General features: G+C 32.5%; 1 protein-coding gene across 4 annotated transcripts in view; it reads right to left on the bottom strand.

Annotated features, from left to right (window-relative positions):
* The window catches only part of PTPRZ1 (protein tyrosine phosphatase receptor type Z1), a 183,634-nt gene that overhangs the window by 120,018 nt on the left and 49,393 nt on the right, over positions 1-14,223 (bottom strand). For all 4 annotated transcript variants that reach the window (XM_020289754.2, XM_076006573.1, XM_076006574.1 and 1 more), the window contains exon 2: positions 2,472-2,537. In XM_020289754.2, coding sequence (XP_020145343.2) covers positions 2,472-2,537 — 66 coding nt within the window. The remainder of the gene's footprint in view (positions 1-2,471; positions 2,538-14,223) is intronic.

The raw sequence follows: 14,223 nt of genomic DNA, 5'->3' as shown, positions 1-14,223 counted from the left end.
CTTTTTTCAAATACAATTTAAAGTAGATGATGGTCGAAGTGTACAAAGTCTCAGGAGGAGTAAGGTGAGTTTTTTTTTAGATCAATTGTACAAAATGGTGAATAGAGTTAATAACAGTGTTACGCACTTTAAAAATGCTAAGAAAGTAAATTTTAAATATTCTCATCACAAAAATGATATGTATTTGAGGGGATAGATATGTTAATTGTATTGATTTAATTATTCTATAGTCTATCCATAAATCATAACATCACTTTGTACCATATAAATATATATAATTATACATTTTCAGTTTATAATAAAATAATAAAAAATATAATTTAAAGGTACTTAAAATTGTATTTTACTTAAAATAACTTGCTTCAAAAAATACAATTTAAAGGTACTTAAAACTGTATTTTACAGTTTTACAGTATTAAAATAACTTGCTTTAAAATTTTTATATTGTTATGTATATAATACAAAAAAAATTAGTCCAGTGCCTGGAATCAAATCTAGAGAAACTAATACCCAAATTTATTCAAATGGAAGATGATGTGCACTTTTTACAAAAAGACAAATGAAATTGTTTAAGATAAATGCAAGGATCATCCATTTTTTTAAATTGATATATAACAGATGTACATATTTCAAGGGTATATGTGATATTTTGATACATTCATATAATGTATAATGACCAGGATAACTGGGATATCCATCACCTTAAACATTTATCTTTTCTTTATGCTGGGAACATATGAATTATCCTTTTCTAGCCATTTGAAATATGTAATAGACTACTGTTTATTATAATCACCCTCCTGATTTATTGAGCATTGGGTCTTATTTCTTTTATTCAACTGTATCTTTATATTAATTAATCCACCTCGCTTCATCCTCCCTCCTACCTTTCCCAGGCTCTGGTAATCACTAGTCTATTCTCCATCTTCATGAAAAGGATCATTCACTTCTCACATTAGCTCCTCATGTCTATCATTCTTATTCAATTAGCCATTATTTCAGGTAATATTTATTTACCATATATCCCCCTAAAACCCTAACCTGGACCCTGTTGTTTGGGGTAGGAAGTTAAGTAATCAGAAATATGCAGATTAAAATAATTTCATATTTTGGGCCAAATTGACTAATTTTAAAAACTATTGTTAGTGAAAATGTGGGGAAATTTATAAACCTAACACACTTTTTTGACATTAATTTAACCATATAAATTAATATTATAAACATTTAGGCCATTTGATCCAACAAAAGGCCTAAAGCTTAAATATATAAAAAAAAGGGAATTGATTAAATAATAAAACATTTATTCAATGGACTATTAGGCATATATTAAGTATCATGGTCAACAGGATCATCATTGAAATGAAAAAATGCTCAAAAATAATTTCAAGAGTAAATGTGATGCATAACTCTACACATAAAATATACAAACCTCAGATAATAAAAACTGCCCTGAAAGGACTATAAGAATTTTTTTAGTGGATATACCTGAAAGTACTGAGCAAAAAGTTATTTTTACATTCTTCTTTGTGCCTGAACCTATTTTCTAATTTTTTACAATGAATATTTACTATTTTTAAAGTAAGAATTTTAAAAAAAGAAAGAAAATATATGCCTATCTACAAAATTCACCACACTACTGCACTTCATCTACAGAATAAAGTCAAAATTGGCCAGGTTCATGATAAAGCCCTTCTAATCTGATTTTATTTTATCAACCCAATCTTATTTATAATAAGCACCCAACTCTAGTGCTTAACTCCATCCTAAATTGTCACTAGCATGTTGTGGCTCATCCAAATTCCACCATGTTCTTCCAGTCAGGCCAAAAGATCCTCCTCTCCACCTGCATTTCTGATTATGATTTCTGATTACAAATATTTCAAGCGAACTTCAGATATTCATGGTGTTCTAAGCTAAGTCCAGCCGGTAATTTGACAAAATCATTTTAGACTCTGACTCCACCAAACTCAGCCACAGCAATTCAAAAGAAAGCCCTTGGAAGAGCAAGAATCCCATCAATCTTTGTTAAATGAATAAAAATAATCACTACCATGCTCATAACAATAGGAGCTGACATTTATCGAGAGCTTTCAATTTAGGAGGGTCTGCGCTGAGTGCTTCACACTTTATTTATCTCATTTAATGCTCAGAACAGCCTTTCCCCCATTTCACAGATGAAAAAACTGAGCCTCAGGTTGATTATACATATTTCCCAAAGAAATCTAGCCAGCATGGGCCTAGGATTCAAATCTCCCTCTGGTTGATACCAATATGCTCTTCACTACCAAATTTGCTTATAGAAAGCCCACTAGAGATAATTTTGTATTTGACATACCTTATTAATTAATCTAACTATCCACATAGCTAAATTAAAATAATGTGTTGTACTACAAAGTTTCATTTTACATATAAAATAGATATAAAACAATACAAATTTCTGCTAAATCTCATTATATAAATAATATGTTTACCTGTGTAGGACCAGCCAATCTCTTCAACAAGTTTTCTCTGTTGTCTGTAGTATCCATGAGCCCAATCTATAACCAAGAAAAACCAAGAGATCAGTGGGTAGAAAAATAGTGCCCCAAATTAAGAAATATAAGAAACCCAAATCATTCATACCATAAATGGCTCTGAAGTACTTTTGTCCAGGTCACCTTCCCACTGCCTCCTCTCACCCTCAACTACCACCATCATAGACTCTAAGGCCTCTGTTCTGGCAGTTAGTGTAAATTTTAGGGAATACATTTAAAGAATGCTGAAGTTCATGCAGGAGCAAAGCAAATACTTGGGTAAAGCAGGCACAGCTTAGAGGGGTTCATCCCAAAGAGATCCTAGGGTCAGAGGAGACAGCTCCACATTTTCTTACCATTCCCTAAGTCTAATACCTGAAATCCTACTGATTAAAGTCATTTTGCGGCTTATAACCCACATTTTATTTCTCTTTCTTTCCTCTTTGCTAAACTAAGTTTCACAAATGAATATAACCTAAGCTTTATCTTTGAATACTTCTAGGAGACCCAAAGATTACCATGCTTTCAAAATTTGCTTCCCTTCTAATGCAAAATGAAATCTGCTGCCCTGAGAAAATTGGAATTTAAATGTGTGTATGTTGGCTGGGAGAAAAATTATGTTAAAGAGCGTGGGCAAGTTTGTCCTTTGGATTAACAAAGATGTTTAGGGCATGGGAAGCCTAGGGCATCTTAAATGTAGTGGATGCATCATGACCCACAAAGAAAGTTTCTAGTTCTGGAACATGGGGCAAGGGATATAGAAAGGAAGATGGGGTGAAAGCCAAAGTCTCACTCTGCATAATTCAAAATATTGCCTGGAGCCATGCCTGTACCCAACAAATAGGGATGTTATGATTCATCTTCCTCCTTTCTGTGTCATTTTCCCTTAATACTGATTGAACTAACATTAATACTTCATTTCAGCTACATTGTGGATAAAACAAATCTTTGTAGGCTAGGTTTAGAACATGATCAGTGTTGGTAGAACTGTTTCCGTAGAAAAGGCTACTGATAGCTAGTTTACAAATGAACTTGTGGAACGTTACTCATTCCTAAATTTGGGTTCTGTGAATACGAAATTCATTCGAATGGAAGCATTTATTTTATATGTATACACCACACACACACACACACACACACAGTTTTTTCATCGCTTCAGAAAAGAAACTATTTCTTCTTATTCTCTCTACAGTTGTTTTCTCTTTATAGACAGCTTCCAGTGTCATGGATGCAAAAATCTCAAGGACATTTCAGAAATTATTTTCCTCTCTTCTGTGTCATATACTCTCTGATTATTACAACATAGTCATAAATAACTATTAAGCTATTTTACAAAAACTAAAAGGCAGACCAGCTATCAGAAATGCACATTTAGAATCCATAGATTATTCAAAGCGAAAACCTATCTTGTAGAAATAAAGATTTTGTTTTTATTTAAATTTTTAAAATCCATTGAACTAGGTAAATATTCCATTGGCCATGTAGCACATTTCAACACATATTTTCTACAATATTTTTATTGAAATATAATTTATATCACACAATTCACCCATTAAAGTGCACAATTCAATTCAATTAGTATATTTCCACAGTTGTGCAACTGCCGCCACAAATCATTTCAGAACATCTTCACTACCTTTAAAAGAAACTTCATACCCTTTGGCTGCCACCCTTATCCCACCTCCACCCCCAGCCCTAGGCAACCACTAATTTACGTTGTCTCTGGACATTTCCATATAAACAGAATCATACAATATGCTGCCTTTCGTGACCAGCTTCTTTCACTTCACATAATGTTTTCAAGGTTTATTCGTGGTACAGCAAGTTATCAATGCTTCATGCTTTTTTCCTGCTCAAGAATATTCTACTGCATGGTGAGTAGGACAGCCTTAAAGTTCTCCTTAGCTTCACTAAACTCTAGAAAGGCTCTCCTTAACTGTAGGCCTCTGACTTTCCTTTTTTTTATAACATTTACATTAGAAAGGTTGTAATTCTTTCTCTGCCCCTTTGAGATGTAAATCTTTTTAACAGCCACCTGACAATTTGACTAAGTGTACTTCTCAAGGACCTGAAAAACCACCTCTTTGAAATGGAATCAACAAAAGAAATAACATCCTTATCTTGCAGTTTAGATGGAGGGTAGGAGCCTAACTTCATTGGGGAGCCTTGCTCAAAGTTGCAAAAACTACCTCCCATCATAAAGACATGAGTGTATTATTTATTTATTTATTTTTGGATAAAGTCAGCTAGCAAACACAGATAACCTATGACTTCCCCCAAATGTCCTGCAGTTATTATCCAAATAGCTCACTCCAGCACTTAAAAACCCCTTCCCCCTTATGCTTCTTAGGAGTTGAGCCCAGAGTTGGTTTTGGCTTCCCTTCCCTATTACAATCACCTTGAACAAACTCTTCCTTGCCTGTTTAACTTTGTCTGGTACAATTTTTGTTTTGACAATTGATATGCCACATTTTATTATCCATTCATCAACTGATGGATATTTGAGTTGTTTCTACTTTTTGGCTATTATGAATAATGCTGCTATAAATATTCATCTATATATTTGTTTTTCTCCACTTAAAAATGAAATATTAGGTTCACAATTTATTTTTCAAATAGAGTTGACTACCATAAGATGGTAGTCATTTACGACTGAATCAATTTCAATTACATTCTAAGGAAAAGAGCTTCTTCATTATAAATGAGTATATGCAACTGGATATTAGAAAGGTTCATAAAGGATTATGGACTCAGACTTTAACAGTCTAGAAAAAATAATTTCTATTTTAGAGATAAGGCAATTTATGCCAAAGAAATGTAAGTTGTTTGTACAGTTTGTAAGTGCTAAAAATGGAAATTATAATGATGCATAGCTCCTGCCTTCTACTCCACTAATCTTTCCCCAATGTCAAGGATTCTTAACAACCCCGAGCTATTGGTTACTCTCCTAAGGTGCTTTGCCCGAGCATGAACGCTTATATCACGCCGCTAAGAGGACCAAAATAAAACAAAACAATACAGAGGGCTAAGGTTTCACTAGTAGGAATTATTTAGACAAATAAATTGTAAATAATTGAATATATATTTGGTATATGATCTGGCAATCAATTGAAATTTTCCTCTGAAACTTTGCACTGACCATAGAGAAGATTTATTGTCATCTTTTACATATTTTAAGTATAAATATTTTCCAAATTTAAGATATTTTGTCATTTAAATGCATTTGGATGACTTTAGAAGATCAGATGCCATACAAAACCTCCATTTAACAAGTATTCTTTCAAACCTACTGAATAGTAAGCTCTAGTGTTAATGATTCTTTCTGAAGGATGACAGCAAAATATCAGCAGATTTTTAGCTTTCCTTGTACAGCTTTATCCCTATACAATGAACGTTTGTCCTTGGTTTTTAATTACTTACATTAAGAAAGCGTTTTCAATACAAGATTCCCAGGTGTTGGTAGCTCCCTTCAGTTCCTTTATGTATTGTTCCCTTAATTGTTACTTCAAACAATCCGTTACACATTCATATGCTAATTACATAGTGCTTGGGCGTGAGAGAGTACCCCACTTTTAAAATTCTACTTAGAAGTCTGATAGATGAGATGTGATAGCTCCAATGAACAAGAAAAAAGAAGCTAGGTTCACTTTTTTGTTGCATTATATACTTTGAAAACCAGCAAATCCTATATAAAATAGAATCTATCAAAGTGCTTATACACTTTAAAATCCATTAAAATAATGAAATGTAGATTTTTTTTCTTGTTTCTGTGAATTTTAGTTTCTTTTCGTTTAAAATATTTGCCAGGTCTGTTATGATGTGACTGTTTTGCAGTGATAAAACTAAGAAATTTCAGAAAGGAACTGTATACATGATACTAAACAAGAAAACATATTTTAAGGAATCTCTTTTAAAAGTTACTCTAAAATTTGTCCCGAAAAAATATTCTTGAAGTGGCTTTCTGATATGCTAAAGATATTAGGAGAAATTTAGTTTATATTATTTCAGATAACCTTAAACATTCATGTACCTACCTTGAGCACCTACATATGTGTAAATATGGGCATATATAAATATATATATGCATATAATTATTTATAAATATCCCTTTATTTTTCTTCATATTCATGTGAAGCAAATCAAATATTTGTTTTCCTTGATAATCACCATTAGCATTTTTTTCTCAAGCTTTTTAAACAACCCCCCAAAAATCATGGTGCTCATTTCTGGCTACAAAAACATCATTTTAAATATTTTGAATTATAAAAGTGTTTCTGATTATGCCTTTAGCCTAAAGAAAGTCTCTGCTTCATGTTGATTAGCAATTTATCGCCTGCACCCTACTACAAATTCTAGCAGCAGTTCTTTGACAAAATACACACACACATGCATTTTAGTGCCATAAAGTGGCCAAAATATAATGGGGAGAAATAGAGTGGGCCTCAGAAAAAGAAACTTCAGGTAGAAAATAACCACAGATACAAGTTTGAAGTTTAGATTTCCTGATTTGTTAAATTGGACTTGTCCCAGGTAGATGGTATGTCTTGCATATCCACACCCTTTAAAGAAGTTACTAAGAAACTTCTGAGGAGGGGAAATGGAAGTCAGTTGGTGATAGAAATCTACAAAAGTGGAAAAGAAAGGATAGAATCAGAGATGAACTTTTAAATCCCTAGAAGACTGACAAAAAGAGACACAGGAGGAAGGACTGAATGTTCCAGGTAGAAGAAAGGGCGTCAGCATCAAGAAGGAACCAATCTTGGAAGCGAAGGTTTGAGAGGCCAGGTGAGTTCTCCTGTGGCATCTGCCATCTGCATAGATCACTAGGGACTTATCCTTGGTAACAGTTGACTGCGATACAAGGTCATATCAATCTTCATACTTATCATTTTCATCCTACTCTCCCCTCTTACCTAGATTTCTCTTAAAAGTGAAAAGGAGGTAGTGTACCGAGTTGACTGAAAAGTGTTGAATATATTCTATACATGAAATATATTTTGAAGGGAAATATCAAATAAGAGTATGGAATGATCAAATAAATGTTTTAACTGAAGTGAAAGGGACTGGGCGTGTGCTTGCGGAAGTTTGAGGAAGGACCTGGAAACCCTGGAGATAGACTAGTGTCATCAGAGCAATTATTATCCACTAAAGAATTTGACAGGCAGACACGCATAAGACCGAAGTGGCAGTGATAAAAAAAAGTTGATTGTGACAGCAGTCATAACCATCTGTCACTGGAAACAAAATATGTCTCCTCTCTGAGAAGAAAACATAAAACAAAATCAGAAATATGAGTTCCCGTAAGAAGAGAATCAGCTTTTGATTAAAGAACAACCATGAACACATCACCTGGCTTCAGATGTTCCATAGTAACTGTCTTTCTCCATTTGATAAGAAAGCTGAGTTTATGATCCAAGGAATCTAAACCAAAAGGTATATTAGCTAACTAAGACAAACTTTCTAAGTAAAATTGAATTTGTCCACAAGTAGAAAGTCTTTAATATCACACATAGCAGATTTCCTCTGTGGATTTTCCTGTCATTCAATGTTAAAGATTGGCTTGCTGTCAAATTAAGTTATCATACACCCTATCTTTACCCAAGTGAGATGTAAGCTTTTACTCAGTATATATATATAAAGACATTTGTGAAGCACAATTTAGCTAGTTATGGTAATCCAGATAATATGGCTTGTTTAGGATAAAGTAATACTTCAAATATTGCACTTATTGTTAACCACATCAGATGTAACCAAAATCCCTAAAACTTACAGCTTTTAAAAATACATATTATCACCCAAATCATTTTTTTCCAACTTCATCTGCTTTCCAGTGTTAGAAAGAACAGATTTGGGTTTTTCCTCTCTGCAAAGGTTTACAAATAAAATAAAGGTACTTTTTAAAATCTCAAAACTTAAATTGCAACTTAATGCCAAATAAGAGGACATATTAATTTATATTGTTAAAAACAGGGATTTCTGGAAAAATATGAGTTTTAAGAGTCCAGGTGACCTCTTCATTTAAGAATAAGGTTAATGAGATAAAAGAGTAGATGCCTGAAGCACTATATAAAAAATCAAATGGCAAAATTATCAAAGGAGATAGAAAGATTGAATAGAAAGGATAATGTAAAAGGACAAAAGGAGTCATTTCTTCCATATGCTTACTTTGGTAGTGAGACATCCAATTAAATGCATATGTCTCATAGGACTAAAGAAGAGTTCAGAAGTAAGGAATTATATTTTATTATTTCTCTCACACTGAGGACTATGAATGCTTTCCTAGAGAGAACTTGTATGATGGTAATATGTCTACTAAGCCTATGCAACCTTTTCAATGAAAGTTCAAAATATTCACAGGCTACTCTTGAAAAGTAGCTAGTGTATTTTTCTACTCTTAGATATATGCATTTAACCTAATGTGACTTATCTATATTTCTAAATTTGAAGGTTTTTGTTAAAACATGTTAATAATTTTTACCTTTATCACATAAGTAATAATGCATGCCTGCTTTAGATAAATTAGATAAAGTACAGAGAAGCAAAAATAGTTTAAAAAGTCACCTGTAATTTTATCTCATATAGACAACTGCAGTTTATAATTTTGCATGTGTATATATAGGTTTTCTGAGATGTTATATGTTTATATATAATAAATTTGTACTTTGTATAAATTTAATTATACTCTTTATTTGGTAATCCACTTTTTCTCCAAAATAATAAATTGCTGACATATTCTCATTAGTAAATTTGGTTTTAGAGCATCATCAACAGTTTACTTTAAGCGTACTTTACATTTTGGATATTAGGATAAAAAGTTTATTTAACTTCAAAAAATTTACTTCTTGGGCTTAAATGATATGTGATGATGATTTCCATTAAGCTTTGCTTGAGTTTTATGTATAAAATAGAGTCTGCAGGAGATTAAATACCACTCTTTTTTCTTCTGTCAACTTTTCTTCTGTAACACCAAGAAAACACTAGGATAGCACAAACTTATTGGTATTGTTCTATAATCATTATAGTTAACTACTTTCACATCGATAACTAACAGTGAATTTGTTTCACCATAAGAGAAAAATCCAAGTGTTGATGACATAGTGATAATGGGAGCAGAGTTAGAAATACCAGTGTGTAAAAATAACAATTAGAAGGAGCTAAAAATGGTACTAAAAGTGAGAAGAAAACCCAATCTGTATAATAAGAAAAAGAATGTAAAAGTGGATAGAAAACAGAATTTATCAAATAGCAAAACAATGTGCTACTATATTTGTGTTATGTATTATATTATTATATACTATTCAATTGCTATCTCACAATAATAGTGTGTTATCATTTAGCAATCTAAACAAGATTGTTGTTGTGCAGTCTTATGCCCACGTGCCTTCACTGAAATCTGAGGGAGAGAGAGAACATCTGCTTGCCACTGTCTGATTGGGATCGCTCAGGAAGTCCTGGACAATTGGCACACTAAAATAACCAATTAGAGGATACAATAGAATTTCATTCACATTCACCATGCATAAGCCATCAAGAGAGTTCATAAATGAAGGAAGATATGAGCTATTGTTAATATAATATAAAAGAAAATGTGCCTAAATGAAGAGACCTACCACATCCTTCAATGGGAACGCTGCATTTGGGGAAGTTATCGATTCTTTCCAGATGAGTGAAATAGATCAAAAATCTCACTGGGATGTTTTTAATTTTAGAAATTATTCTAAAGTTTATGTAGAAAGTATTAATTGATAAGAAAATTTAGAAAAAGAATGAAATAATAAGGGCTTGGTTAGCCAATTACTAAAAGATAAATTGACAGGCAGATCACTAGAAAGAAGCACACAGAACAAAAGTTGAATCTACTATAGATGCAAGTTTAACCCATGTTGTAAAGAAAACATCACAATCGGAAAAGGAAGGTATGAAAGTTTATAGGTTAGGAACACTGGCTATTAGGGAAAAAGGTTAAATCACACTTGACACATCATCAAAATAAATTCCAAGTGGATTAAAGAATGTTTAAAAGAGGATGCAGGAAAACTATTTTAAAAAGTTAAGACTAAATTTATCATAAGACAGAGGTTGCCTTTCTATGCATGAAAAAAGGATATCACAAGAAAACATTCATAACTTTCATTATATAACATTTAAAACTTTATAGAAAAATGTTTAATGAAATGCAAATTGCCAATCATAAGCTATTGATAATTGTTAAAATACACTTAAAGAAATAAACGAGACACTCCAAACATATAGAATTCTTATAAATTAATAAAAGCAAAACTATGAACAGAGAAGTTTTTAAAATGAAGTACAATTAATAAATCTACAAATAATTGTCAGACTTTTACTGGGAATCAAAGAAACAGAAATTAAAATAACATGAAAATAGGATTTTTCCAGCTATCAGACTGTCAAAGATTTATTATTACTATTTTTTAAAATATTAAATGATACTCCAAGAATCTTGAGATTTTTTCCCCTACATACAAATAGATGATTGAACTTGTATAAACTTTCTGGAAATCGAGTTGGCAAGAATTATCAAGATTCTTAAAATGTTTCATATCATCTGACACAATAATCTATTCCAAAGAATATATTTTAAAAGATTAACAGAGATAAGACCAAAGGATCATGTACCAAGATGTTTACAGCACTGAGAGTAACAGTAACAATTGTAAAATATATTAATGTGCAAAAAGTAGAAGTTTAAATAAATGATGCAATGTTCATAATATGAAATAATATGAAGCCATTAGTAAATTAATAAATAATGGCTTCACATTATTTACTGAAAAATATTTACTGATGTAGAGAAATGTATATGATATAAAACATTATTGTCAGTTATGACACAATTTTATAAACATTATACACATGTGGAAGTGTAAATTTCTTTATGTGGTACCACTGGGAGCGATTTATATTTTTTATATGTCCTTATACTTTCCAAATATTTGATGAGTTTGCATTGGTCAAATACTTTAAAATTTTAATTTAAAATGCATATGTACTCTGAAAGAATCTCTTTGATTCTACAACTAAACAAATTAGAGATAAAAATGTAAATATGTTTTGAAGACTGTGTAAAGAAAAACTTAAAACCAGCTTTTATTTCTTACTTTGGATTTTACAATAAAAGCTTCTCCTTATTCAAAGAGACTGCCTGTGGTAGCTAGAAGGAGCGTTAACAGTATTTTACAGTTAAACTTAGGAAATCATAGCCAAGTTGACACATGGTATGCAATCTGAGCACTTCAGCTACCAAGATAATTAAAAACAAGAGCCATAGCAGTGCAACAAATAGGCAATGCAACAAACCCACAGATCATCTTGGTTATGATGATCAGATGGACTGGGTCTTCAATTTGTGGGTAAACCTTGAACAAGAGTCTTATTTTAATTCATGCCTTATTTCTAAAACAACACTACTTGCTTAGGTAAAATGAAGCCCAAACAGGCTGGGTGTGGTGGCTTATTCCTGTAATCCTAGCACTTTGTGAAGCTGAGGTGGATGGATCGCTTGAGGCCTGGAGTTCGAGACCAGCCTGAGTAAGAGTGAGACACCCCCCCCATCTCTACAAAAAAATAGAAAAATTAGCCGACGTGGTGGTGCACGCCTTAAGTCCCAGCTGCTCTGAGGGGCTGTGGCAGGAGGATCGTTCAAATCTAGGAATTCGAGGTTGCAGTGAGCTACGATGATGTCACTGCACTCTAGCCTAGGCAACAGAGTAAGAACCTGTCTCAGACAAACAAACAAACAAAAATTAAGCCCAAACGTTAGTATCTATCCATTAAGCAGGAAAGTCTGGCAGCTTTATGTATTGGAAACATATTCTGAACTAGGTGCGGGTCATACGTTAGAACTGCTGTCGGTATGTTGACTGATTCACTATGTAGGTATGTCTGGGCAAGGCAGAAAGATTTTCTTGACTCCTTTCCAGGATACTGACTGAAAATGCATTTTTGTCATAAATTCCATTTAGATTTCTCTCACTTGTCTAGGGAAAAAAACCAAAAACCCTTAATCATAGGAAGCATATTTATTATAATAAACTGATAGATTTTTCAATGAATTTGTAATGATTTATAATATTTTCAGTTTGCCAATATCTTTTATGAAGTTAATAAGCCACTCACTATTGTTCATTAAATCTACTTTAGCTTGGGTGATATTCAAAAAGAAATCAGGGTGATCACGGTAGCTCTGCTTAATTTTAACTGTAAACAGACAGACACACACACATGATACCTCTTTTCCCTTCATTCTTACGGTAAGGATCCTAGACTCTGCCTTTAAGTAATGGCCTTTGGCAAGTCACATATCATTGCTGTATTTTCATAACTGGAAAAGAGGGGGAGGTAGCTCTTGTTTACTTACAAAGATACTCTAACAAGAGATAGGGCATGTGTAAAACCATTTTGAGCTTTTTGTAAAAAAAAAATGTACTTATATCAACTTATATCATTTTCTGAATTTTATTTTTGTGGTATTTAGTTTTTTTCTTTAAACAGTGAAGCAAAATTAAAAATAAATAAAAACAATGTGACACTTATACAACATGCATAGCATGTGCTTGTTCAGTCACAAAATTATTCATTTGTTTACTATTGCTATCTGATTCTTAGCCTGAAGTGCTCTTTAGTCTAAAAGGTAAGTATGGGCACTCAAGGAACATGGAAAATTCAAATCTTTATATTCAAATGTTCTCAAGAACAATGTGTACATTGAAAAACAAAATATTTAATTTTAATCAAACTTAGAGATACGATCCTTATCTAATTGTCTCTTTGTATTGTAAAATGATATATTTTTAAAAGCAAGATTTTCAGAACATTTATATTAAATACTTTTCTTGTTTCAGAAAAGACTTGTGGCAGCTTAAAAACAGTATTTATTAAAGAGAAAGGAATAATGGGGGGTGTGAGATAAAAATCTACCTATTGGGTACAATGTACACTAGTCTGGTGACAGGTGCACTGAAAGCCCTGACTTCAGCATGATAAAATTCATCCATGTAACAAAAAATAATTATACCCTCCAATTTTTTAAATAAAAAACCTTCATATTGTTTACATTTTAAAGAAGTTCTTCATTTTAGAACTGTTTCCCCACTAGCAATTTTAAGAAATGAAATGCTTTGATGACATCCTTAATTAGTTGGCTTTCAATTGTCAATAAGCACCTACTTATATTACTCACCGATTTTGTTCCTAACTATACCAAAAAAGATTACATCTACTACTTTATTGGTATGTATAGGTATTTCATTGCCAGAAGACATGATCAAGTGATAATTATTATTTGCCATCTTATTTCCTTCCATTGTAAAGTTTATTTGAAGGAAGTGGAAACTGCTGAAATCCTATTGACTCAATTGGCACAGTGTAGGGATGGTCTATGTGGCTAGCAGAATAATTTTATTTGCCTCACTTTCCACTATTTTATACTTTTAGTCTCCATGGCATGCCTCTACTCTTTGCCAAGTGTCCCACTTGTGCTCTCTTATGTTTCTCACTTCGATAGGTGCATTCTCCCTGGAGCTTGGTGTCTCCACAATGCTCATTCTGGAAATCACCAAAGTCAGCCTTAAGAAGAGAGCATTCACTTCAACCACCAATCGCAGTACACTTATCTTCAAGTTTTGAGATTGGTGACCTATCCTGACCAATTGACAACACTGGGTCTTACTGGCCCACTGTTGTAAAA

The sequence above is a fragment of the Microcebus murinus genome, chromosome 9 (assembly GCF_040939455.1).
Source record: "Microcebus murinus isolate Inina chromosome 9, M.murinus_Inina_mat1.0, whole genome shotgun sequence".
In the NCBI taxonomy this organism is placed as follows: Eukaryota; Metazoa; Chordata; class Mammalia; order Primates; family Cheirogaleidae; genus Microcebus; species Microcebus murinus.
Note: the sequence above shows the minus strand (reverse complement) of the source record. Positions and strands in the feature narration are given on the sequence as shown.